Source organism: Cebus imitator, unplaced genomic scaffold (assembly GCF_001604975.1).
Source record: "Cebus imitator isolate Cc_AM_T3 unplaced genomic scaffold, Cebus_imitator-1.0 Scaffold222, whole genome shotgun sequence".
In the NCBI taxonomy this organism is placed as follows: Eukaryota; Metazoa; Chordata; class Mammalia; order Primates; family Cebidae; genus Cebus; species Cebus imitator.
Genome location: NW_016107537.1, coordinates 255,731 through 282,212, shown reverse-complemented (window position 1 = coordinate 282,212; position 26,482 = coordinate 255,731). Strand labels below are relative to the sequence as shown.

At 41.9% G+C, this 26,482-nt stretch overlaps 1 long non-coding RNA gene, 1 pseudogene and 1 gene segment (V, D, J or C); 2 read left to right on the top strand and 1 right to left on the bottom strand.

Moving 5' to 3' along the window:
- The first annotated feature begins 14,632 nt into the window (after window positions 1-14,632).
- Window positions 14,633-15,407, top strand: LOC119466720 (annotated as a pseudogene).
- Window positions 15,408-24,150: 8,743 nt separating this feature from the next.
- On the bottom strand, window positions 24,151-25,571 carry LOC119466719. 2 transcript variants are annotated; one of them, XR_005195182.1, is made up of 2 exons: window positions 25,522-25,571; window positions 24,151-24,770 (listed from the first exon to the last, which is right to left on the bottom strand). It is a non-coding gene; the product is annotated as an uncharacterized LOC119466719 (long non-coding RNA). The 2 variants fall into 2 exon arrangements; XR_005195181.1 differs by lacking the exon at window positions 25,522-25,571 and adding an exon at window positions 25,287-25,377.
- Window positions 24,677-25,991, top strand: LOC108318610. The segment is given in 2 exon segments: window positions 24,677-24,773; window positions 25,153-25,991. Coding segments are annotated over 2 exon segments (528 nt in total).
- The last annotated feature ends 491 nt before the right edge of the window (window positions 25,992-26,482 follow it).

Below are 26,482 nucleotides of genomic sequence, written 5' to 3'. Positions count from 1 at the left end.
ATGATTTGAGTAAAAATGGTTACATCATTGATAGAAATGTGCACATATGTTTATAATATACATGTAGGTACACAGGCAGTGTATTATTTCGTGTATTATTGGCTGCACATATTTATGTTTGTATGTATTCATGTCTAAATAAGGTTACAATTCTAGGTTAATCCAGGTGTTTCTGTTTGTTTCTGAATTGTTTCTGCATTTGAAGACACAATTTTGCCTTCCTATTTGTGAGATTTGTACTTAAGTGATATCATACCACGGCTAAGTCAAGAATGTCCTGGCAGAGTGGAAATCACAACGCTGGGTAAAATTCAAGAGTTACCTCTCATGGTCACTTTCCAAAGAGTGACTGGCAATTCGATGACATTGACTGCTGGATTTGACAGCTTATCAGGTCTTAGAAGAAACAGCTGAAGGATTGCAGACAAAATTATTTTAGAAAAGCTATAACTGGACTTTTCAAAATGAACCTAGATTGAAAACAATGGTTTTCCAAGTGAATACCCATCTATAGGCCACTACTGAGCAGCAGGCTCTCAATAATTAAGATGATCCAAGACAGGGATGTCAGTCAGTCACTTCCTAGGTTTCCCAGTGAGGTCCACGCATGGGCTCAGCAATGTGAATTTCAACTAAGGAGGCTCACATGACTACTGGCATTTCTAAGCATCCAACTTTCCAAGAACTACAACCTCTCCTGATCCCCTAACATTGTACCACACATCAAAGATCAGACTAACCACCATGGTCAAGTTGATTACAGTGGGCCAGCAGAACCAGAGAGTCTCTCCAATGGTGGTACAACCCTAGGCATAAGCCTTCCTCCCAGGATGGTTTTCTAGTGAGGGCCAGTAGTGCCAGCAGCTGCACTCTCCTCTGTGGTCTGTTATGAAGTGTTGCCTATTTCTAGGAATGTTTTGTAGGGATGGAGTCCTGCATGGGACTTCAGTCCTTTGAAAACTTCTTTCCATGCAATACACAAATAATGTTTACAAAGATAAGTGATATACACAATAGAAATATAAGCATTTCTTTTTCTGAGCCTTTAAAATATTTGGCCTTTAAGTAGAAAGAGGGAAAGAAGATATGCAAGGAACCAGGTTAATGCTTAAAGGAGACTTGTTATAATACAAGGATTGGTTAGGTGAGCTAAAGAACCAGTGTTAAATATCAAATGTTTTTCTTTTTATCTTTGCATTTTAAAATATGAAACAAACTAATGTTGTTTGAGGTTTAAATATAGAATAATTGAAATACAAATATACAATGAAATTTTTAAAAAAGGAAAAAGAAAACTTCTTTTCTTCATGACATAAATCTCTGAAACCTTAAATTCATTCTGAAATGACATTTCTATTTCAAGCCTGTAAAGGAGTGTGTCCAGAGCATAGTCTTTGAATCTATTCACTACAGGAGGTGTTTTTAAAGGTAGAGAACTAAGCAAATAAAAATAGCCCATATCCAAGGAAATATTAAAATAATAATAATAATAATAACAGTAACAGCAACAACAGAAACACCATCTACAATACCAATTGCCATCTACTGACATTTTCAAGGCTTCTTGTGTATTGAATGCTGCACTAAGGGCTGAATCAACAGTCTTTTCTAACCTGACCACCTCAGCATGGGCTGCTTAGTACACAGAGGAGGAGGCAAGTAGTCTCTGCAGTTCCGAAGCCTAGCACCAACTGTGGCTGTTATGTATGTCTCTTGCAGCCACCCTGCTGTCCAGAGTCCATATCAATGTCTGGGGTAGCTCTGTGGAGGAGCTATTCAGTTAGGACCCAGAGGGAACCATGGAAGCTCCAGCTCAGCTGCTCTGATTCTTGTTCCTCTGACTCCAGGTGCAGGAAACACTGGATGGTTCTGCATGTCAGTGAAACTCTCTCAACCTTGTTGAATCCTGTCACCTGGCACCACCTGCTGGGAAGGCACAATAATTCAAGCTCATTGTAGATCAGCGTACTGGGAAGACAATAAGTATGATCTAGTTTATGTGTGTGACATTTCTGTATTTATTCCAATTCAGATACCACCAGAGAAATCGTGATGACATAGTCTGCAACCTCCCTGTCTTTATCTCTGGGGGAAAAAGCCACCGTCACCTGCAGAGCCAATTCAAGTATTAGCAGCTCCTTAGCAGGTATCAGTGGAAACCTGGGCAGGCTCCCAGGCTTCTCATCCATGGTGTATCCACCAGGACCACCAATGTCTCAGCCCAGTGGGGTGGCAGTGGATTTGGGGAAAACTTCAGTCTCGTTATCAGCAGGCTGTAGCATGAAGATTTTGCACTTTAATCCTGTTATTAGCATAGTAGTGGGTATTCCACAGTGATTCCATGTGAAACCAAACCTCCACAAGACTGCTGGTGTTTTTTGCTCAAACCTTCTGTTTCTTTAGAGTAGGCTACTATGATGGCTGCTCAGTTTTATTGAGAGAAAACAATGGAGACTTCATTAAATAGAAGCTTATATCACATTCATGCATTGTAAAAGCTAATACTGTGAGTAAAATAATTCTCCCCAAATTAATTCAATACAGTGACAACTAAAATCTCAGAGAACTTTTGTGAAATTAAAATGCTTCATATATATATATATATATATATATATTTATATATAGTGTGTGTGTGTATATATAGTGATATTTATATGTATGTTTTATATATATAGTGTGTGTATATATAGATAGATGGATACATACATATGTACATACATATCACACATGCATTCAAATTACAAAATTACTTTAGAAAAGCTATGACTGGACCTTTCCAATAGCCATTGGAATCTTGCATAAGAATAACAGGCCACACCAGGCGCAGTGACTAACTCCTATAAACCCAGCACTTTGAGAGGCCAGATCACCTGAGGTCAGGAGTTCAAGACCAGCCTGACCAACATGGAAAAACCCTGTCTTTACTAAAAATACAAAATTAGCTGGGTGTGGTGGCACATGCCTGTAATCCCAGCTACTCAGGAGGCTGAGGCAAGAGAATCACTTGAACACGGGAGGTGGAGGTTGTGGTGAGCTGAGATCAGACCATTGTACTCCAGCCTGGGCAACAAATGTGAAACTCTATCTAAATAATAATAATAATAGGGTGGTTGTGGTGGCTCATACCTGTAATCCCAGCACTTTGGGAGGTGGAGGTAGGCAGATTGCTTGAGGTCAGGAGTTAGACCATGCTGGCCAAGATGGTGAAACCTCAACTCTACTAAAAAAATACAGGCATACTGACACATTCCTGTAGTCTCAGCTGCTCAGAATTGCTTGAAACCAAAGGGTGGAGGTTGCAGAGACACAAGATTATAGCACTGCACTCCAGCCTGGGCAACACAGCAAAAGAAAAACTGTCTCAAAAAAAAGTTGAAGAAGAGGGGGAGGAGGAAGAAGAAGGAGAAGGAGAAGGAGAAGGAGGAGAAGAAGAAGAAGAGAAAGAGGAAGAGGGAGAGGAAGAGGAAGAGGAAAAAGGAGAAGGAGAAGAACAGGAAGAGGAAGAAGGAGAAGAAGAGGAAGAGGAAGAAGGAGAAGAAAAAGGAGGAAGAGGAGGAGGAGAAGATTATTGAAGGAATAACTCCAAGCAGTATAAAATCCTTTTGAGGAAATGTATGCTCCTCCCGGGTCCACAAGGGGGTGTAGTTTCAAAGACAAGAATTTTCCAACGCCATATCCCGCCTCCACCCCGCCCCCCCCCCACCCCGCCCATACAGGGACTAGAGGTCTTTGTCTAAACTTTCGCGCGCGCGGGAAAGAATCAAAGATCAATCACTCCAGCGGAAGTTTAAAGGAACTCTTTTCATAGGTCAGAAAAATTAAATGGGGTGGGAATTCCTCCCAGGCTAAAAGCTCCTTTCCCCCACATCCAGGTGGACTCCATTTCTGGATCCCTTTCCATGACCTCGTGGAAGCTGCTCTTTGTCTTTTCTATTTCTTTCTCCTTCCTCTCTCTCTCTCTGCCTAAATAAATCACTTTCTGCAAAACTCTTCGGGGTCTGATATTTACTTACAAGTGCACCACGTCTGACGGGGTCCTCCCTCCTATTCTTGGGTGAGTGAGAGACCAAGGACCTGGAAGAACATAGCCCACCAGGGAGTGAGCTGAGTCTCCCCAGGGTCCCGGAACCGGGTCTCAGTATTGGTGAGCCAGCCAGGAGAAGGTACGGAGTAAGAAACTGTTCCTTCGAAGTGGTAAGTGAGTTTGACCTCTCTCACTTAAAATCTGTCCTGTTGTTTTAAGGAGACACTGGGAGCGGCTGCACCAGGCCATTGGGTCAGGGCCCAGCAAGGCCTGGTTGCTGATCCAGTCCCCAGCCTGTCTTTAAGGGGTGCTGGCCAGCCAGACATAAAGGCACAGTTCTTTTTTCCAAACTCTCTCTCTTTATCTCTTGCTCCCTCTCTCTCTAGGCTGCATCTCTGGGTCAAGCACCTGCAGGAGGCGGGGCAGGCAGATGCTATCTGTAGAAACTGGGCAGGACCAGCTGTGCCGGTGACAAACTAAGCCTGTGGGGGATGGAACGGGTAAGCGCTCTCCCTGGGGCCATTCACTCACAGGCCTCACCTCCCAGCTATAAACTGGGACCACAGGAACCGCAGCTTAGCCCCGGGGATGTGCTTGGTCTGTTAAAAGCCACAGTCACCGGCACTGTGGGGAGGGAGCAAAACAGCGGAGATGGGGGGAGATATGGCCTGGGCCTGTGTGGGATCGGGGAGCCCAGTGGCCTGGGGCCACAGCCAGTTAAGCCTCTCCATCTTCCTCCAGTCAAATGCAGCAGAAGCTGCAGGCTCCCAAACAGGAATGCACCTGGCTTTCAAACTCACAGCGGCAAGCAGTTTTTTTCTTTTGGCGCATTGTAAGGAGACAGTGGCTGAAGCAAAAAGCAGCCGCTGGCTGCAAGCCCTGCCCAGAGCTTCAGGCCCACACCTGGATCCAGATTTCCATAAGGCAGACGTCTTCCTGGCAGCCCCTTAGTACAAGCAGCCAAATGGTATAGGGGTTAGGGTGTATGGCTGGCAGCTGTGAGGTTGCCAGTTAAATCCCTGGTGGTATCGGTCTTGAACTGGGGAAGCCTTGTGGGGAATCCAGAAGCTGAAGGCTATGGAACTTTGTGTTTTGTATATAATTTGTCTTGCTTGGGATTGGCTTTCTCTACAGCAGAAAGTCTCCATCTAGAAGGTCATAGTCAAACCGGGTCCTAGGCCCAAATAGTTAATTGCTGGCCCCACAACCCTAAGGGCATTTTCCTATAATGGAAAATGGCGTGGGGAAGGAAGCCTGGGTCCTGAGGGTATGGTTCCAGCCTCAGTCACATGGCCCACCTTCTTTGAATTGTGTGCATAAAGGTCCCTCCCTAGACGTTTACCCTCCTAGGGCAGTTTTATAATCTGGCCTGTGTAAATTGGACTTTTGCTTGGGAATATTAGTACCCATCTCCCGAGCCTCACTGGTCTGGTTTAGGGATGTGCTAGTATGAACCAACCATCCCAGGAGTCTACATGTCTTTATGGTGGTCACTAAAGGAATGCAGACAGTAAGCGTGAGTTCCCATGACGCTGGTAGACATGATTTGAATCCAGTACATGGGAGGCCCTGAAAAGATTATCATGCATCTTGGCCACACAGAAATTATGAGGTACTGACTGGGGGACACACCAGATCCCTTGCCCTATCTGAGGGATGCTTCAGGTCGAGTGGTTGCAATTAATAACCAGGGATGCGGGCATCCCTTGTGTTTGATTTCAGATGGGTGCTACTCTTCCCAAAATAAAGTCACCATTAAGATGTATCCTGGAAAATTGGGACCAGTTTGACACACAACCTTTGAAGAAGAAGCGGCTCGTTTTTCTCTGCGGAACTGTGTGGCCGAAATACCCCCTGCTGAGTGGAAAAACCTGGCCTCCTAAGGGAAGTATAGATTATGACACTATTCTACAATTAGACCTGTTTTGTAAAAGTGAGTGTAAATGGTTTGAGGTCCCCTACGTGCAACTTTTCTTTTCTCTAAGGAATAAGCCTCAGCTCTGTCAGGCCTGTTCCCCATACCCTGCTCAGTCCCCCTCAGGACTATCTCCACATTTGGAACCCCCTGTGGCTTCTACCTCTACCAATGCCAACCAGGGCTCCTCAGCCCCTATGCCCCAAAAGGAGCCAAGGAGGGCCGAGAAGGCCAAGGCATCTCAGGTTACCAGGATGCCCAGCCTCTACCCCCTACAGGCAGTAGGAGGAGAATTTGGCCCAACCAAGGTACGCACCCCCTTTTCACTTTCTGACTTAAAGCAAATTAAAGTGGACTTAGGAAAGTTTTCAGATGACCCAGACAAGTACATAGATGTTCTACAAGGCCTGGGTCAGTCCTTTGACTTAAACTGGAAAGATATCATGTTATTGCTTAATCAAACGCTAACCAGCAATGAGAGAGAGGCTGCTCTAGCAGCGGCTCAAGAGTTTGGGGACAACTGGTACCTTAGTCAAATGCATGACCTAATGACGCCAGAGGAAAAGGATCGATTTCCTACAGGTAAACAAGCAGTTCCTAGCACAGACCCTCACTGGGATCCTGATTCAGAACAGGGGGACTGGAGCCGTAAGCATTTCTTAACCTGCATACTTGAGGGATTAAGGAGAACTAGGAAGAAGCCCATGAACTATGCAATGTTATCTACCATAACTCAGGGAAGGGAAGAAAACCCAACAGCTTTCCTTGAGCGACTGCGGGAGGCCTTAAGAAAGTACACTCCCCTGTCACCAGACTCCATTGAGGGTCAGTTAATACTAAAGGACAAGTTTATTATGCAGTCAGCAGCAGATATTAGGAGGAAGCTCCAGAAGCTGGCCTTGGGGCCAGTACAGAGTGTAGAATCATTACTGAACCTGGCAACCTCAGTGTTTTATAATAGAGACAAGGAGGAACAGGCTGAAAGGAACAGGAGAGATCAGAGAAAGCCTGCTGCCTCAATCATGGCCTTCAGGCAAGCAGACCCCAGGGGCTCAAATGAGGGAAGGCCTTGGGTTAGCCACCAGGCTGCCAGAGCTTGTTACCAGTGCGGTCAGAGGGGACATTTTATAAGAAATTGTCCCCAGAGGAATAGACCACCTCCTAGTCCTTGCCCACTGTGCCAAGGGGATCACTGGAAATCACACTGTCCCAGGGGACGAAGGTTCCCAGGGCCTGATATGTCTAACAGATGATCGAACTGCAGGACTAAGGGTGCCTGGGGCAAGTGCCAGCTCGCATCATCACCCTCAATGAGCCCCTGGTAAAGCTGACCATAGAAGGCCAGGAAGTTGACCACCTCCTGGACACTGGCACGGCCTTCTCAGTATTACTCTCCTGACCTGGACAGTTGTCCTCTAAGTCTGTAACTATCTGCTGAGTCCTAGGATGAACAGTTTCCTGATATTTCTCTCAGCTCCTAGAACATGCTTTATGGACTGCCCTTTCTTACTAATGATCTTGTATTAGACAAGGAAATAGCAGACTTAATAAAAGATATAACCTCCTTGGCTAAGTACCAACAGGCTCTTAAAACTTTACCTGAAGGACACCCTAGGGAAAAAGGGAAAGAGTTGCTCTACCCTGGAGAGTCAGTGCTTGTAAAATCTCTCCCCTCAGACTCTCCCTCTCTAGGCCCATCTTGGGGAGATCATTTTCAGTTATTCTGTCTACCTCAGTGACAATTAAGGTGGTGGAAATTGACTCATGGATTCATCACAATCAGCTGAAGCCTTGGACTCCTCCTGAAGGAAGTCATAAAACCTCCACTCTGCAGTCTAAAGTTCTAGAAGATGACCCTTCATATACCTGCAAGCCATTAGATGATCTACACCTGCTCTTCCAACAAGATCCCAGGGAAAGTAACCACTCATGAGTCTAATTTATATCCTGGCATTAACAGAACTATAACTCTTAATTTTGCTATCTCTCAAACTCCAATTATTCCTTTGATGGGGCGGGGTCAAAATAATAGGAAAACTTGGTGCTGACATTAGAAAAGTTACTACCTCTATTCAGTTACTATAAGCTATCTCAGGAGTTAATTAATAACATAAAAAGGTTGCTAATTCTCTCTGCAAAGGCAGCTCACTCTGCAAAACAGCTCAACTCTTTAGCTGCCATAGCTCTTCAAAGTTAAAGGGCCCTAAATCTGCTAACAACAGAGAGAGAGGGAGCCTGTCTCTTTCTAGGAAGATATGCTGCTCTTTTGTAAACCAATTATGTGTTGTTTTAAACAAAGTTAAAGAACTCAGGAATCAATTGAACACAGGGCTAAAAACCTTCAAGAAATAGTATTGTGGAGCTTGTTTAATCACTGGCTGTTCTGGTTATATCCTCTCCTGGGCCTGTTTATAACCATTCGATATTTGGTGGCCTCTGGGCTTTTCATCTTTAACCTTCCTGTCACATTCGTTTCTTCTAGAACCGTAAGGTCACATATAATCCTGCCACTGGAACCCCGGATGTCCTTGGCTCATGAGCTCTATCGTGGACCTGAGGATCAACCTGCACCCCTGAAAGACTCCCCTCTGGAGGAAACCCCAACTGCAGGGCCCCTCTACGCCCCATTTCAGCAGGAAGTAGCTAAAGAGTGATCGACGCCCCATGTCCAAACAGAAGTTGGACTTTCCTGTTCAGAGGGGGTACTGAGGGAATGTATTCTCTTCCCGGGTCCACAAGTGGGCGCAGTTTCAAAGGCAAGAACTTCCCAGCACCACACTTCCCCACCAATCGGAGGACTAGAGGTCTTTTTTTAAACTTTCACGCATGCGGGAAAGAAGCAAAGATCAATCACTCCAGCGGAATTTTAAAGGAACTCCTTTCATAGGCCAGGAAAAATAAATGGGGTGGGAATTCCTCCCAGGTTAAAAGTTCCTGTCCCCCACATCTGGGTGGAATCCATGTCTGGATCCCCTTCTACAACCTCATGGAAGCTACTCTTTCTCTTTTCTGTTTCTTTCTGCTTTTCTCTCTCTCTGCCTAAATAAATCACTTTCTGCAAAACTCTTTGGAGTCTGATATTTACTTACAAGTGCACTGCGTCTGATAGGGTCCTCCCCCTCATTCTTGGGTGAGAGACCAAGGGCCTGGAAGAATACAGCCTACTGGGGAGTGAGCTGAGCCTCCCAGGGTCCTGGAACCTGGTCTCACTGTTACAACTAACAAAAATTAAAGTATTTTGTGTTGGTGAAGAGTGAGAATGATAACCCTGTGCAATGGGTTAGATCATCTAAATACAGATCCGCACATATGTATTCACCCAATTAACGATAAAAGTATTACCACAATTGTCTTAGACCATTCATTCTGAAAAACAAAAATATATTGGTCAGGTAATTTAAAACAAGAGACATGTACTTTCTCACAGTTCTGAGAAACTGGGAAGGCTGGGAAATCCAAGGTCATGGCATTGGCAATCTTGGTGTCTCATGAGTGCTGCTCTGCCTTCCAAGATGGTGCCTTGTGGCTGTGTCTTCATGTGGTGAAGGAGGAAGGGCAAAAGAGACAAACTCTGTGTGAAGCCACTTTCATTGGGCATTCACGCTGTTGACAGGGGTGAAACTCTCTTGAGTAATCAGCTCCCAAAGGCTTCACTTTCTAATACTGTTGCATAGGGTTAACATGAATTTTGGATGAGACACAGTCTTTCAGACCCGAGCAGTAATCTGTTGAAAAATATAGAGTAATTGAACTGTATTGGATCAATAAGATATCTATATTACATCAAAATGAATCCTGATCTCTACATTGCACCTCTACATTATGCAAATATCAACTCTAAATGAATCATAAATTAAAATATATAGGCAAAATAAAGCTTTTAGAAAAGAGCATAAAAACATATACCATAAACAATGCAGAAATATATTTCTTAAGACACACAAAGCACTAGGCACAAAGACAAAGATTCATAAACTACATTTAATTTGTATGAATTCTTTCCTATAGTATTTTAAAGAAATAAACCAAAAATATTATTTGATGAATACATATAGAAGAAATTAACTACAGAGAGGAAAGTCAAATTTTCAAGAACATGAGATTCAGAATTCTGATCAACTTGGTGGAAGGAGATAAGCATATGGCATCCTGGAAACCTCAACCAGAGATCACACGTTTAGAGGATCCTATAGAATGGTAGGTCCTGTGACAGCAGTCTTGAAGGATATACTGGCATGAGTCAACCCTGTGGCCCAAACGATTCACATCCCTTTTACTTGTTAAATGCTCTAATTCTCACCCCATCAAGCCTAAGTATTATTCCATAATAGTGTCAGGGCAAAGTTCAAAATATTATCTTCAAAATGATGTCCTGGGGAGCTAATGTCAGCAGGATAGCAGAGTAAGAGATACCAGGCTTCACCCTTCATAAACCAGCAATTAAACAATTATCCAAGAAGGCAATTACGCTGAGTGGGCTGAGGAGTCCAATTACAAACGTGCAGCAACATAATAAAGTAAAAAACCACGAATAAGCACACACAAAGGATTGCTAGAAGCTGATGCCACACTTGAGAGCCCTGATATCCCTAGGAACAAAGAAAGGGGAAGATATAGAAGAAATTAACTACAAAGAGGAAAGTTGAATTTTAAAAAATATATAAGAGATTCAGAATTCTGATTAACTTGTGAGGGGGAGATAGGCATATGGTGCCGTGGAAACCTCAACCAGAGATCACACTTTTAGAGGAACCCGTAGAATGGTAGTTCCTGTGACAGCCATCCTGAAGGATATAACTCTTATAATTGGTATCAGCCAGAAGTGGTGCCACTGTGGACCCCATGGCCTGCTCTGTGGGAGGACCCTGCAGCCTTTGCTACTGATAACCTCAGCAGTCACTCAGGCAATCCCCCACCATTCAGCTTTCCCAGTGGAGGCCCCTTAATGTTCCTCATGGAGGATCATAGCAGCCTGCTCCACAGGGGCCTCTGGTGCTTTTGCCTGGGTGGTAACTGCAGTCATAGTTGCACACATCCCAGAGAGGGAGATGCTGCTATATGCAGTTTCCAATAATGAGCCATTGTTGTGCCTCTTGTGACAAGGCTACCTCCCAGCCCCTTGGCATTAACCCCACCCTCTGCACTGACCCAGACCCAGGCCCCAGGGCCTCAGCCTGCACTGGCAATTCAGACACTAAGCCACCTCTATGTGGACTAGCCCATGCCCAGCCTCAGTCCCACTGTGATTGCAAGTGTACCCTCACACCAGACCTCATCACTGTGGCTGCTCTGGAAATTGCCAAAGATATACAACAAATTGAGGTGTATTTAGAGGCACACTTCAGAGATATTGCTGGTTTGGTTTCCAATCACTGCAATAAAATGAATATCATCATAAAGGGAGTCACACACATTTTTTGGTTTCCAAAAACTTTGCTGAAGTTGCTTAAAATAATAAGCAACTTCAGCAGGGTCTCAGGATACAAAATCAATTTGCAAAAATTGCAAGGATTTCTATACACCAATAGCAGACAAACAGAGAACCAAATCATGAGTGAACTCCTATTCACAATTGCTGCGAAAAGAATAAAATACCTAGGAATACAGCTAACAAGTGATGTGAAGGGCCTCTTCAAGGAGAACTACAAACCATTGCTCAAGGGAATAAGAGAGGACACAAACAGATGGAAAAATATTCCATGCTCAAGGTTAGGAAGAATCAATATTGTGAGAGTGGCCATACTTCCCACAGTAATTTATAGATTCAATGCTATCCCCATCAAACTACCAATGATTTTCTTCACAAAATTGGAAAAAAAAAAACCTTAAAATTAATATGAAACCAAAAAAGAGCCCACATAGCCAAGACAATCCTGAGGGGGAAAAAAAAAAAGCTGGAGGCATAATGCTACCTGACTTCAAAGTATATTACAAGGATGCTGTACTCAAAACAGCATGATACTGATACCAAATGAGAGATATAGACCAATGGAACAGAACAGAGGCCTCAGAAAGAACACCATACAACTACAACCATCTGATCTTTGACAAACCTGACAAAAACAAGCAATAGGGAAAGGATTTGCTATTTAATAAATGGTGTTGGGAAAATTGTTAGCCATATGCAGAAAGCTGAAACTGGATCCCTTCCTTACACCTTATACAAAAATTAACTCTAGATGGATTAAAGGTTTAAACATGAGGCCTAACACCATAAAAAGTCTAGAAGAAAACCTAGGCAATACCATTCAGGACATAGGCATGGGCAAGGACTTCATGATTAAAACACCAAAAGCAATGGCAACAACAGCCAAAATAGAAAAATGAGATCTAATTAAACCTAAGAGCTTCTGCACAGCAAAATAAACTATCAACAGAGTGAACTGGCAATCAACAGAATGGAAAAAATTTTTTTGCAATCTACCCATCTGACAAATGGCTAATATCCAGAATCTACAGTGAACTTCAACAAATTTATAAGAAAAAAACAAACACCCCATTAAAAAATGGGCAAATGATATGAACGGGCACTTTTCAAAAGAAGACATTTATGCAGCCAGCAAACATATGAAAAAAAAGCTCATCATCACTGGTCATTAGAGAAGTGCAAATCAAAACCACATTAATATACTACCTCATGCCAGTTAGAATGGTGATCATTAAAAAATCAGGAGACAATAGATGCTGGAGAGGATGTGGAGAAATAGGAATGCTTTTACACTGTTGGTGGGAGTGTAAATTAATTCAACCATTGTGGAAGACAATGTGGCAATTCCTCAAATATCTAGAAATAGAAATACCATTTGACCCAGCAATCCCATTACTGGGTATATACCCAAAGGATTAAAAATCATTCTATTATAAAGACCCATGTTTATTGTGGCACTGTTCACAATAGCAAAGACTTGGAACCAACCCAAATGCCCATCAATGACAGACTGGATCAAGAAAATGTGGCACATATAGACCATGAAATACTATGCATCTATAAAAAAGAATGAGCTCATGTCCTTTGCAGGGACATGGATGAAACTGGACACATCATTCTCAGCAAACTGACACAAGAACAGAAAACCAAACACCTATGTTCTCACTCATAAGTGGGTGTTGAACAATGAGAACACACAGACACAGGGAGGGGAACATCACACACCAGGGCCTGGGGGGTGGGGGACTAGGGAAGGAATAGCAGGGGATGGGGGGACTGGGGAGGCATAGCATTAGGAGAAATACCTAATGTAGATGACAGGGTGATGGATGCAGCAAACCACCACAATGGCACATGTGTACCTATGTAATAAACCTGCATGATCTGCACATGTACTCCAAAACTTAAAGTATAATAAATAATTTTTTAAAAAAGAAATTATCTAATCTGAAGAAAGAAAATCATTAAAGAAAAATAATCATGACCTTAGAGAAACCTCAACTCCATGTGAAGAACATCAGCAAATGTGCAATGAGTCACAAAGGAGAAGACAGAGAGAAAATGGCCAAAAAAAAATTTGGAGAGATGACAAAAGCTTTCAAGAAGCAATGAAACATGTTCATCTATAGAGAAAAGAAATCAATAGATCTTATTCAGGACAAACACAATGATACGCATAACTATGCATATTATAATTAAAAGGCTGAACCAATGACAAGAAGAAAATCTCAAAAGCATCAAACATAAAATGACTCTTTATATACAGGAATACAGTCATAAAGCCATCAGCTAAATTTTTATCATGCCCAATGAAGGCTAGAAAACAGTGTAATGACATATTTAAATGTTGGAAAACAAAACAGAACCAAAGATTCAATATCCAGTGAAAGTATGCATTCAAAATAAAGGTAAAGTGAAAACATTTCTTGATAAACAAAAATTAAGAGAAATTATTACTTACAGACATGCTCTACAAGAAATTCCATAGGAAATTCTTCAGATTCACAAGAAATGACAGCAGACAGTAACTCAAATGTGTAGGGAGGAAGGAAGGCCTAAAAAGTACTAAGGAAACAAAAAAAGAGCTAGAAACCCGCCAAACAAGTGTGTTTACTTTCATTTATCTGAGATTTCACGTAGAGAAATCCAAGCTATTCGGACAGATGTCAGAATGCCATTTTCCCTGGTTGGGGTGTGAGAGCAGCGGTCTCCTGAAAGGTACATGCGGGAAAAATCTGGAGATTCTGAAGTATTCTACCATTTAATCTGGGTGGAGAATATATGTAAAACTTTATTCAGTTGCACTTTTTAACATTTCCATCCTGTACTTTGTGTATGTTTTATTTCAATTTAAATAAAATTGAAAAGGCCAAATCTGGACTCTTTTAAACAAATATGAACAAAAAAATAAGAATTATTAAATATTTGTGGAAACTTAGCCTTATTAACAATAAGTATAAATATCTGAGAAAGTGCTATGAAACAAGAAATCTGTTAGAGAAGACAGAAGGAAACACTTAAATTTCTTCCACATAGGCAGCATGGATTTTATGCCTATTGGTTTCCCTCCAAACAGAGAAGATATTTAAGTTAGTTGGCTCACAAGAAAGGCTCCCACCCTCCCCTTGGCTCTTTCCATCTCACTGCACCCACCAGGGGATTTGCATATTGTCCCATAAGGAGGATCTTCCCTTGTGAGTTTGAGATAAAAGATCAGCTCTAATTTACCTTGACTGACCAGGACTCCTCAGTTCACCTTTTCACAATGCGGCTCCCTGCTCAGCTCCTGGGGCTTCTAATGCTCTCAGTCCCTGGTAAGGGCAGAAGAGAGATGAGAGAGGAGAATGGGGTGGGATGGTGAGCTCTAGGGACCCCACTGCCTCTCATGTGTGTTCCTTCCATGTACTGGAAATACGCATCTTGTCCTCCAGGATGGGGCTTATGATGTTTGGATCTCTGAGAGTGAAGAAGATTCAAGAAGGGCTGAGGATCTGTGTTCTGGGGAAGACTGACACAGAAAGAGGGGATAATATGGGTACTTCTGGAGACACCCTTGAGCCTTGGATTCCTTGAGTTCTATTTCGAAATTGTGTATTCTTGAAATATGAACAAAAAACATATAGCCTAAAATAACAAATCAAAAATAATGAAAATGATGCATAAAGTTTATACATAACCTTGCTCTTCATTCTATTTATTTCAGGATCCAGTGGGGATGTGATGACCCAGACTCCACTCCAATCTCCCTGTCTGTCACCCCTGGAGAGACGGCCTCCATCTCCTGCAGGACTAATCAGAGCCCCGTACACAATAATGGAAACACCTACTTGAGTTGGTTTCTGCAGAAGCCAGACCAGTCTCCAAGGCTCCTAATTTATGAGGTTTCTACCTGGGAATCTGGGGTTCCAGACAGATTCAGCAGCAGTGGGACAGGGACAGATTATTTCACACTGAAAATCAGCAGGATGGAGGCTGAGGATGTTGGAGTGTATTACTGTATGCAAGGTACACACTTGCCTCCCACAATGGCACAGCCCTGAACAAAAATCTCCCTGTGGGGTGGCCCAGCTGCCCACATGTGGAGCAGCTCAGCAGGGTCTCAGAATCTGTGTAAGAGGAAGATGCTGGAGAGCCAGGTGACAATTTACAGCTGAGGACTCTGGACTGTGAGAGCCCCAGCTACACCTCAGGCACCACGGTTTTATTCCCTGCCAGTTGCCACAACCTTGGCTGTCATAAGCAGCAGGAGAATGAGGGGTCCAAGTGGCCTGTGAGTAAACAAGCAAGATGGGAAGGAGAGGAGGATGAAAGCTCAACTTAACTGTCTGCCTTGTGTACATTTGTTAATTAAATGTAATCAGCAGGGCAGCCAGACCATTGACACAGGCTGTGACAAATCATGCTGGATATATCTTCGGGTTTAGCAGTTTTGGGCATATTTTTCAGATGATGTTTGATAATGTTTAATATTGGTATTTTGCCAGTTCTCTAACTTCCTACTTCCCCTATTCTCCTACTCCCAAAATATAGTAGAGACAGCATTCTATACTAATTATCCTAAGGGGAAGCTGGCTGGGGACAGGCAGTAAAAATGTTGATTTTGGAGTATCAATATAGATTTTTGTAAATTCATAGAAGATAAAATATCCTAATGCTAAAACTGTTTAATTAGCCTTAATTAACTCTTCATGATAGAAAAAAATGAGTCCTTGAAATTCCAAAAGATATTTTCAAAAATATAAAGCATATATTTTTGAAAGAGATAGAGTATATAATTTTTCTCATAGAAAACTGGAAAAGTACAGAATGATGTGAACGTTTTTGTTTCCAAATGTTAAGAATTTAAGATTGGGCAGACTACAGGAATGGGAACATGAAGGGAACACAGAAGAGGTCAACTTCAATTAAACTGCCCTTGGCTTTTGGTGGGTAGGGATGTGGATGGTGGTGAAATTGGTGGTTCATGATGTGGACCCAGGAGGCCTGATATGTTTCTTGTGAAGAACCACAGAGTTGAAGACACTGCTGCCTGGCTTCCTGGGTGGAGCCTACATCACCACAAGTTTCCTGGGAAGATAATGCTTTCAGAAGGGTTTTAGATCTGTAATCACCAAAAGCATAGTAAAATCCCTGTGCAAGGAGACCTCAGGTCATGTCACTTATACCTAGTCAACCCAACACAGCCAAGCAGAGCTTCTGAAACCCAGTCTGTCCCTAGAGGAGGTCTATCAGAGACTGCTGGTTGGGTCCGAAGACGTCGCAAGCAATGGCATGCTGAGCAGAAGGCCCAGCAGGGCCTACACCAGTATGTAAGTGGTGTAGTGGGGATATGGGGATGGAGACCGATGTCCACGATTCAGACATGTATTCAGGATGCTCAGTGTAGCCTTGAGAATTGGAGAACACACTGAGCCTGTGGGAGTTTTATGTCCTTCTAGCCCAGAACTTCCATCCCTGCCCTCTGATTCAGACCTCAACACACGTCCCATGGAAAGCATGGGCCATGTATAGAGGTTGCCCTGTGCAACCCCCAAGGTTCAGTTGGACTCTCCTTTCCCAGGAGAGCTCCTCTGCCTGTGCCAACTCAGAGCTTGTGTCCACAGGCAAACTTGGCAGCTATGGCAGGAGGACAAAAAGTCAAGGGAGCATCAGCTTAACAATGAAAGTTTTTTTTTTTTTTACTATGGAATTTTAGATCATCCATTTCTCATTGTTTCCACTCCTTTGGTATTTCATTGTTTTAAATGGCTTGTACCTTTTGCAGTGGTTGTTTTGGGCTTTCCACTCCTACACTGCTGTAACTGGGAATGAAGATTCCTTTCATTTTTTAACACAAATTAGGTTTTAGAAGTGACTGTGTTGGTACTATTTGATCATAAACAGGAAAACATTTTCAAACAATAAATGAATGCATTATTTTCACTGTACCTGGTCAGTACTTGGGCATAAACTTGATCCCACATTCTAGTAGTAATTATATAAAAAAATTCTTTCCATAGAGCCAGTTTAAAATAGTGTTCTAGGAATATTTGTGAATTAGTAATGAGCCTGTCATTTACAAGCTATGGCATGGTATGACTGAAGTAAAACAATGCTGCAATCAACAGGATAAACTAATTCAGACTTAGATTAAAGAAATATGTGACATTAGAGATAACTTTCTATTAAGGATAATGGATTCCATGGCAAAGATAATTAAATCTGTAGTTTTAACTAGACAGACAGCATATACAGTAAAAATTTGGTTTATAGCAAGTGGCATATAAGAATAAATGACAAGTCTCCAGAATATATTTTTATACATACCAATAAGTAAGGACACACATACAATCAATATTTTATTTATTTCATCATCACAGGCACCAGTTTGGAGCCTGGAGATGCTGCACCTTCTCCTGTGAGCAGAACACTTGCTCGGACCCTGCACAGTCTGAGGGCTTCAAACACAGCCTCCCTAGGAGGCTCAGCCTCTCCATGCAGCACTAGCAACTGCAGCACCCAGAGATGGAGTCCACAGCACATGGGCTCAGGTGAAGATGGCTAGAGAGCCTTTGAGGAAGAGACCATGAGACGTCACTTGCAGGAAGGAGCTCCACTTCTGTGTGAACAGGGCCAGGGCCCCCAGGAAGCCTTCCAGAACCTCTTTCTTTCTCCCAACTTAGGACACTCAGGCCTGGAGTGGCTGCCATGTCCCCTCTGGAGCAGCCATGAATTTTTCTGCTGCCCTCGGCTTCAGAGACACTCATTCATGTCACTGGGAGGGGATCCTAGTGGGCCGTGACATCACCTGCCTCTGATGACCTTCTGGGAACTTCTTCCTCCTTTTGCCAAGTGACCCAACTCTCACCAACCCTCCAGAGGATGGAAAGCTATCTGAACTGCATGATTTTTGCTTTTGAGCAAGTCAAAGCTCACAGCGATCTCACACATGCACAGCCCATATTAATATTACATATGATTCCTATTTTCACTTTTCCTATCTTCCAGTTTTCTCTACACACTTACTCACTCTGCCCATCCACATTCTCTTGTGAAGCTGCTAATGAGGGTTTTCATTTCCAGGCTGATGTGATTTCCTTGCTGCAATACTAGACATGTGATCATCATATGCCCACATTTTTAAGAATAAAATATTTTGAGCATAATTTGCTCTTCTTGTACTTGTATATCAGGGTGGTAGCTCAGGGGATTGGTTTGAAAATTTATTTGCTAAAATGCATGAATATTTCTATAAATTCAGGGTTAAAATTCAGTGTCTTCTTGCATCCCACAAATTTCAATATGTGTTTTCTTTCACTTCAAATTGCTTTGAAATGTCCAGCTTGGTTTCATCTTTGTCTCAGGCTTTATTTACGAGTATGTTACATAGTTTTAAAATATTTGGATTTTTCTGTTAGCTTTACGCCATTGATTCCTAATAAATTTCCCTTGGTTTCTGAAACTTTATTTTGTATGATTCAAATCCATTTAACTTCTTTGAAATATCTTGTGGTCCAAAGCGTAATCTGTTTTAGCAAATGTTTTAAAATGGTTATGGAGTCTGCTGTGGTGCTGGAGTGTTCTCTCCATGTCCATCCTGCCACATGGTCAATAGCATTGGCAAATCATCTGTGTCTGCACTGGCCCGAGAGACAGTGTTGCCTGCAGTGCAAGCTGGATCTGCTACAGATCCCTTTTCTGCCCTAGTTCCCACTAAAAGCTGTGAAGACTTCCATATCACCTGGATGGTGGGTTTGACCAGTATTCCATGGTGTAAAATCTGTTGCCTCCAGATTCCCAAAAGGCCACCCACTGTGAGATTCCTTCATTTTTTTAAAACTAAAGACACTCATGAAACACAATGGAATGGAATATATACGTCTATCATCAGGAACTCTGATTCTCTCCATATTTATGGAGCACATATTTGGGAAACCATTTAATGCCATTTGATGGCAGCTGTGGAGCTGAATACCCAGAAATACTAGCTGCAGTGCAATACCAGCTGGGAGAAGTTAGCCTCCCAACCACAGTCACGATCCGACCAGGCAGCAGCAGAGTTCTCAGGGAAGCTTCTGATAATTTTCTTTGTGTTGAGGCAGTTTCTGGCCTGGCTGTCTAATGAGGAAGGTGTAAAAGTGGACACTGTGATGTCCTGACTTCTACTGTACCAGCTCTTATTTCTGTCAATAACTCAGTAGGGCACATAAGTCAAATTCTCAATAGGTATGCTTATCCTGTTTTAAGTTCTGGTCAAAAGTTGCTTTTTTTTTTTTTAAATGAATTTGTCTATTGCATTAAACGTTGTAATTTCTTGAATATGATTGTGCAAATCATGCCTCTCAGTAAGTCCTGAATAAGCTGAACTGTAATGACAAATATCATAAGCTAGTTTGAACCCCAAACAAATTACTTTTACTGAAATGTAATACCTTAGCATCAACCTGGAAACAAAGATGTTGCTCATCTTTAAGGACCTATTCAGGAGTATCATAAACTTGCACATATTTGCTATAATCTTCCACAGGATCAATAGATTTTTCCATTTTAATGTGCTTAATACAGATAATTTTTATGCAATCAGATTTTCTGGGATAAGCGAATAATATAAATTCTCATATTAGGCTTTAAATTCTACCCAGGGCTACTAGGATTTTACAAAACAAAAAGTCATTTTCTAGATTGTCAATGCTCTTCATTTACCAAAGTAAGAAAGTGAAATATGAGTAAGACCTGGTCACGTAAGTTTCTAAGACATGGTCATGTCTATAGTCCTTTGTTACATTTATAATTTCATGTCCTGGCTGCTTCCAGGAGGTTAAAATCTATTTTACTTTATTACTGATCCTGCATTCTCTTCTTGCTAGGATATATTTTAGAAAAAGCAATTTCTAGAAGTACTGAAATTTGAGCACAGCTGATGCTTCATAGAGCATGTGAGCTTTGGGTGATTGTTGACTCCTGGCCAAGAAAGGACCAGTAAAAGTGAAATTTACTGCTGTGAAGCGAAACTGCTGCTCCCATAAGACAGAGTCACCATTTCCAGGTGTCCACATAGAGGCTGTACAATTATTGTTATAACAGAGAATGAGCACCTGGTAATTTATTCAGCCTCTGCCTCTTTCTTGTTCTGAACTTTAGATTTTTATGAATAGGAGTTGACAAGAAGAGGCTAAAAGAGAATTTAAGTTGATTTTACAAGTTAGTTAAAGTGATTTAATTTTGTCTCTGCTTTTTCTTGAAGGTCTTAACATTTCTGTATTCAAAATTCATGAGAGTATTTTGTTGATCTTAATATAAAATGAGGAGTAATAAGTGTCAGAATTCTCAAATTATTTTCTGTGGGTGAACTATTTTCTCTAAATTAAAAAGTAAGAAAAAAATTTCTTTGTCTTCTTGATATATTCATACAAGTTTTCACATCACAGGCAGCTTCCACTGCAGTTTAAAATGCTCAAATTCCCAATTTGGTCCCCAGAATCTTCTTGAGGTCTCCACTCTCCAACCTCCCAATTAAACCAGGTTTTAATATAAGGTCAAAAAGAGAGCTTTCAAGTTCAAACGGTGGAATAAATGTAATAACCTTCCAGGCAAGCTATGGTTTTATAAAGACCTACTTCTGAGGGCAGAAAACCCTTTCTATAAGGGTGAGAGTTTCGAGGGAGCTTATCAGATGCAGAAGGCCCAGAGAGGCAGTGGAATCATTGCTTCAATTTCTGTATTCATGTTTGGTGAGGTGGGCTCTGCAGAAAGATTAACATGCACCAAAAAAAAAAAAAAAAAATTCCAGCACTAAATCTCATGGCTCGGTCTGTCATTTTATAAGATTTTTTTCTGTTGTTTATTTTTTTCCCAAGAAAAAGGAAAGACAAATAATTCAAACATTTGAAAACAGATTCAGATTTGGCAGGTTTAGAGGGTCTGAAGACTTAGAAACATGTTACGTATTGCCTGACATGTCAAACATAAACAACTCTGTTTTATCCAGTTTTTAGAGAGAGAAATTCTCAGAAGCACAAGAGATAGACATACATGAAGGCTTCATTCCCTGAGCTCTCTGTGCACCAGAATATTTATTTATGAATGTATGCCCCAGTGGGTGACAATTTGCAGTTAGTGAGATAATCCAGACAGCTTCAGTATGGAACAAGGAATTCAGTCACAGGACCTGCAACTTCACAGAGAGAAGCTCTCTTTGCAGATGACTTGGTCTTAATTCTTACTCAGGGGCAAACTCTCACTTTTAGTCAGAAAAAACCTCCACTGAAGTCCAGGTGTACGACAGGCCTCTGTTTGTCTCAGTCTCCTCCAGAGCATGTGAGTTTGCCTGTTTGGACTAGTACATTCTGCAGAACAAAGTCTACAGAATGCATAACAGTGTTGCATAAATGAGCTAAAGATGGCCAGTGTGAACTGCCCCTATGTTGTGTGTTTCTAAGCTGCAGGTTATTTCTAAATGGCCTGTGCCAAACTCAAGTTTCCCAATCCAATCATTTCAAAAACAACTCAAAGAAGATTTTTAGCCCTTCAGAGAATGCTTGTTTTTCATACCACAGAAAACCTCACCCACATCTGCTAGCAATAGAGAGATAAACACCAGGTTATGAAAATTGCAAACGGCTACCGCCCTCTGGAATTCTCTGACCTACAGACTCCCCACTAAGCTGTTGTCTGGCTACCCCTAGACACAGAAGCTCCATCTCCGGCGTTCCTTTACCTTAGGCATTCCCTTGTTCTTCATCTTTTCTGAGAAGCAACCTGACACCCTCGCTTCCAGGCAGTCTCCTGCTGTGAGAGACCCCTTTGGGCAAATCTGTCAAAGCTTCACCCAACAACAGTCGTGTGTGCTACTGCCACCCTATGGACATCTCTTTCTCTTTGATCAGAACCCCAACTTCTCAAACCCTCTATAAACAGGACCACACTCCCCACCCCACAAACGCTGATTCCAGCGTAATGGACACAGTTCCACTCCTGAGGCTGTCTTCTCAAGTCATACAAATAATACACTTGCCTTCAGTTTTATGGACTCCAAACTAGTAGCATCAGGCAAGTGAGATGCAACTGCAATAAACCCCACCTGTATCAGTCCTCCTAATGGTCCAGATTAGAGAAATACAGAGGCCTGCTAAACAGAGATTTCTGTTTAGAATTAAGAATATTATTCTTTAAGTTTAGTAGTATGTAATAATTTCAGAGCCTTTTTGTGACTGAAATTTTTTTTTAAATGGTACTTTGGGATGGGATACATGTGCAGATCATGCAGGATTGTTGCATAGGTACATACATGGCAAAGTGGTTTGCTGCCTCCATCCACTTGTCACCTATATCTGGCATTTCTCCCCATGTTATTCTTTCCGACCTCCCCCCAACGCCACTGTCCCTCTCCTAGCCACCCCCCAACAGACCCCATGTGTGATGCTGCCTTCCCTGTGTCCATGTGTTCTCATTGTTCAACACCCACCTATGAGTGAACATGTGGTGAAGGTTTTACATTTTCAGGTATGTAATGACAACAGATTATGAGCTAAAACAACCAATCCCAACGGTAAACTTTTTAAAGCTTTGTTATTAATTTTCAAAGGAAACAGAAGTACTCTCTGAAATTCAGCACCTTAAAGAATACTTTGTAAAAATAAGACTTTGATGAATTGACTAATAGTAAAAACAAACCTGACAGATTTATGACTATTATTCGTTTTCCCACAGTGCAAGTTTCTATACAGGATAGTTGGTGGAACTGTTTGTTCATTTAATACCCTTTCATACTAATTCATTTATACCAGTGATAAGATGTACCATAATGTTCTCTTTCAGATTGTGTGTTTCTTTTGTGTGTTTTCTTTTATATTTCTTTTCAGCATTTGATGTTTCTGACTCTTTTAACTATTATTATACATTAGGAGTTAGGCATTTTCAAGGCTAAAAACCATATTTGAACTGGTCAACATCACAAGAAAAAAGAAGTCAATGCCAGGCACAGTGTCTCATACTTGTAACCTCAGCACTTTGGAACACCAAGGCAGGCAGATTGCTTGAGGCCAGGAGTTCGAGACCAGCCTGGCCAGCAAGGGAAAACCTCGTCTCTACTAAAAATACAAAAATTAGTTGGGCATGGTGGAGAGCGCCTATAGTCCCATCCACTCCAAAGGACTGAGAATCACTTGAACCTGGGAGGCAGAGGTTGCAGATTACAGTGAGCAGAGATTGCGCCACTATGCTCCAGCCTGAGTGACAGAGCAAGACTCTGTATAAAAAAAAAAAAAAAAAAAAAAAAAAAAAAAAAAAAAAAAAAAAAAAAAAAAAAAAAAAAAAAAAACCATAAGATTTATCAAAAGTAATGAAAGAAAATAATAAATAAAAATTTAAATAGTGAAACATGATATGTTTGATCTAATCCTACTTCTGCAGTACAATTTGATACTCTCAATTCAAGTTAGTGCCATGAAGTTCAACATTTTAAGGCTAATAGCATTTTTACTCAATGTTTTTTCACCAACTTTGTTAAAATATGTTATGCCAGTGCATTTCCCAGAAAATAATCAGGAAAAGCTTTCTTGTGGAATAATAACACCTGGAACTCTGTTTTGTTTTTCCCTGTATGTGTTTTCTTTACTCAGTAAATCAGACTTTGTATTAAATCATTGAAGATTACAGAGCGCTAGAAACTATTCTTTTAATTGCTCCTGGGATTTTTGTTGTTTCTTTTCAGGACAGCGACAGTCCTTGTGAAGTGATTTGATGTACACACCATTATTCAGGAGCCACTAAATTCAATATTAAGTACATCACTGACAAATGAAGAATACTCAGGTTGTTTTCCTATTGTAACGATCAGCTGTACGGTAGATTCATGTCCCTGAGTTATGATCAACTTTCACTAAAAACCTAGGAAAATGTCATCCATAGTACTGCTGACTCTGAGACTTAAAACTGTGGATCCAGTTCTTGCTCTTCCTACATAGAAAATCTCCTTTTGAACTGGGGTCTCATGGTTGTGGCTGTGCCACATACAGGCTCGGGGAACACAGGTTCACACTCAGAGTTGGCAAAAACTTGGAAGCCCTGACATCCTATAAAATGTTACTTGCCCAAGATCCAAACTTTCAAATTCAGATCCTTCTTCCCACTGCTACTGGTAAATTAGACTTTATCTCTATTAGTTTTTAATCAAGGAACACTGTATATCACACTGCTCACAGAGGAGACATGTCTACCTCCCTTCACCTCCCACTCAGTGGCTCTTTCCACACCACTGCACCCACCAGGGGATTTGCATATTGTCCCCTAGGGAGGACTTCCCCTTGTGAGTCCGAGATAAAAGCTCAGCTCCAATCTTGTCTTGACTGATCAGGACTCCTCAGCGCACCTTCTCACGATGAGGCTCTGTGCTCAGCTCCTGGGTCTGCTAATGTTCTGGGTCCCTGGTAAGGATAGAAAGAGATGAAGGAGGAGAATGGGGTGGGAGGGTGAGGTCTGGGGGCCCCACTGCTTCCCATGTTTATTCTAACCATGAGTTGGAGGGCTATGGCTTATGGTCCAGTGAAGGGAATTTATATTTTGCCCTGACAAAGATTAGAAACCTACTAAAAGCAGTGTTCTGAATAATATCTTGAGAAGTAAAGGAGCTCTTGTGACCATTTAATAAAGGGTTCATTTTAAAAGTTTGTTTTTATGATATGAATAAAAAATAAATAAAAATTTGTAAAAATAAAAGATTAACCATAAATCAATACTATAAGGCAAATCTTGAAAGTTGCTCATGATGCTTGCATATAACCTTGCACTTCTCTCTCATAATTTCAGGATCCAGTGGGGATATTGTGATGACCCAGACTCCACTCTCTCTGCCCGTCACCCCTGGAGAGCCGGCCTCCATCTCCTGCAGGTCTAGTCAGAGCCTCCTGCACAGTAATGGATACACCTATTTGCATTGGTACCTGCAGAAGCCAGGCCGGTCTCCACAGCTCCTGATCTATGATGCTTCCAACCGGGCCTCTGGAGTCCCAGACAGGTTCAGCGGCAGTGGGTCAGGCACTGATTTCACACTGAAAATCAGCCGGGTGGAGGCTGAGGATGTCGGGGTTTATTACTGCATGCAAGGTATACAATATCCTCCCACAGTGGTACAGCCTCGAACAGAAACTTCCCTGCTGGGGTGTCCCAGCTTCTTACATGCACTACTTGTCTGGGGAGCAGCTCAGCAGGGCCTCTTGAGTATGCAGAAGAGGAAGTTGTTGGAGAACTCAGGGGCAGAGTTTGCTATTGAGGAATCTGACCCATGAGAGTCTCAGCAGCACCTCAGTCCCACGTGGTCAAAACTCCATTAGTTGCCAGCCTCATCCTCACCCTGCCTGTCTTGCTCACGATTGCCAAGTACATTCAGTCAGCATAACAGCCAGAACATAGGTGCAGTTTAGTGACAACATAAGTGGAATACATGTGGAAAATGACCAGTGTGGGGTTTATTTTATACAAATTAATACTTGGTGATAATACTTGGAATTATTTCCCCACTTCCCTTACTTTCTATTTCCCTTTACCACTCACGCTAAACTGCACTTTCCAGTGTCATGTTGGAGAACGTGTTCTATACAAGCTGTCCTCAGGGGGAGTATGGATATGAATAATTTGTAAAACTGTTTGATTTCTGACTGTTCTTAGACTTGTTAATCCATGGCAGATATAAGATCTTAATGTCAAGAGACTCTAATTTGCCTCTATTACTTTTTTCCCAGTGAGGAGGGAGTTCTTACAACTCCAAAAGTGAGCTTCCAAAATAAGCAGCATTGGCCGGGTGCAGTGGCTCCTGCCTGTATTCCCAGCACTTCAGAAGGCCGAGGTGGTTGGATCACCTGAGGTCAGGAGTTCAAGACCAGCCTGACCAACATGGTGAAACTGGGTCTGTACCGGAAATACAAAATTAGCCAGGGTATGATGGCATTTGCCTGTAATCCCAGCTACTTGGGAGGCTGACGCAGGAAAACTGCTTGTACCTGGGAGGCAGAGGTTGCAGTGAGCCGAGATAGCACCATTGCACTCTAGTCTGAGCTACAAGGTGAAGTTCTGTCTCAAAAAATAAAAAAAATAAAAAAAAGGCAGCATAAACTGAAAAGATAGAGAACACAGAGTTTAC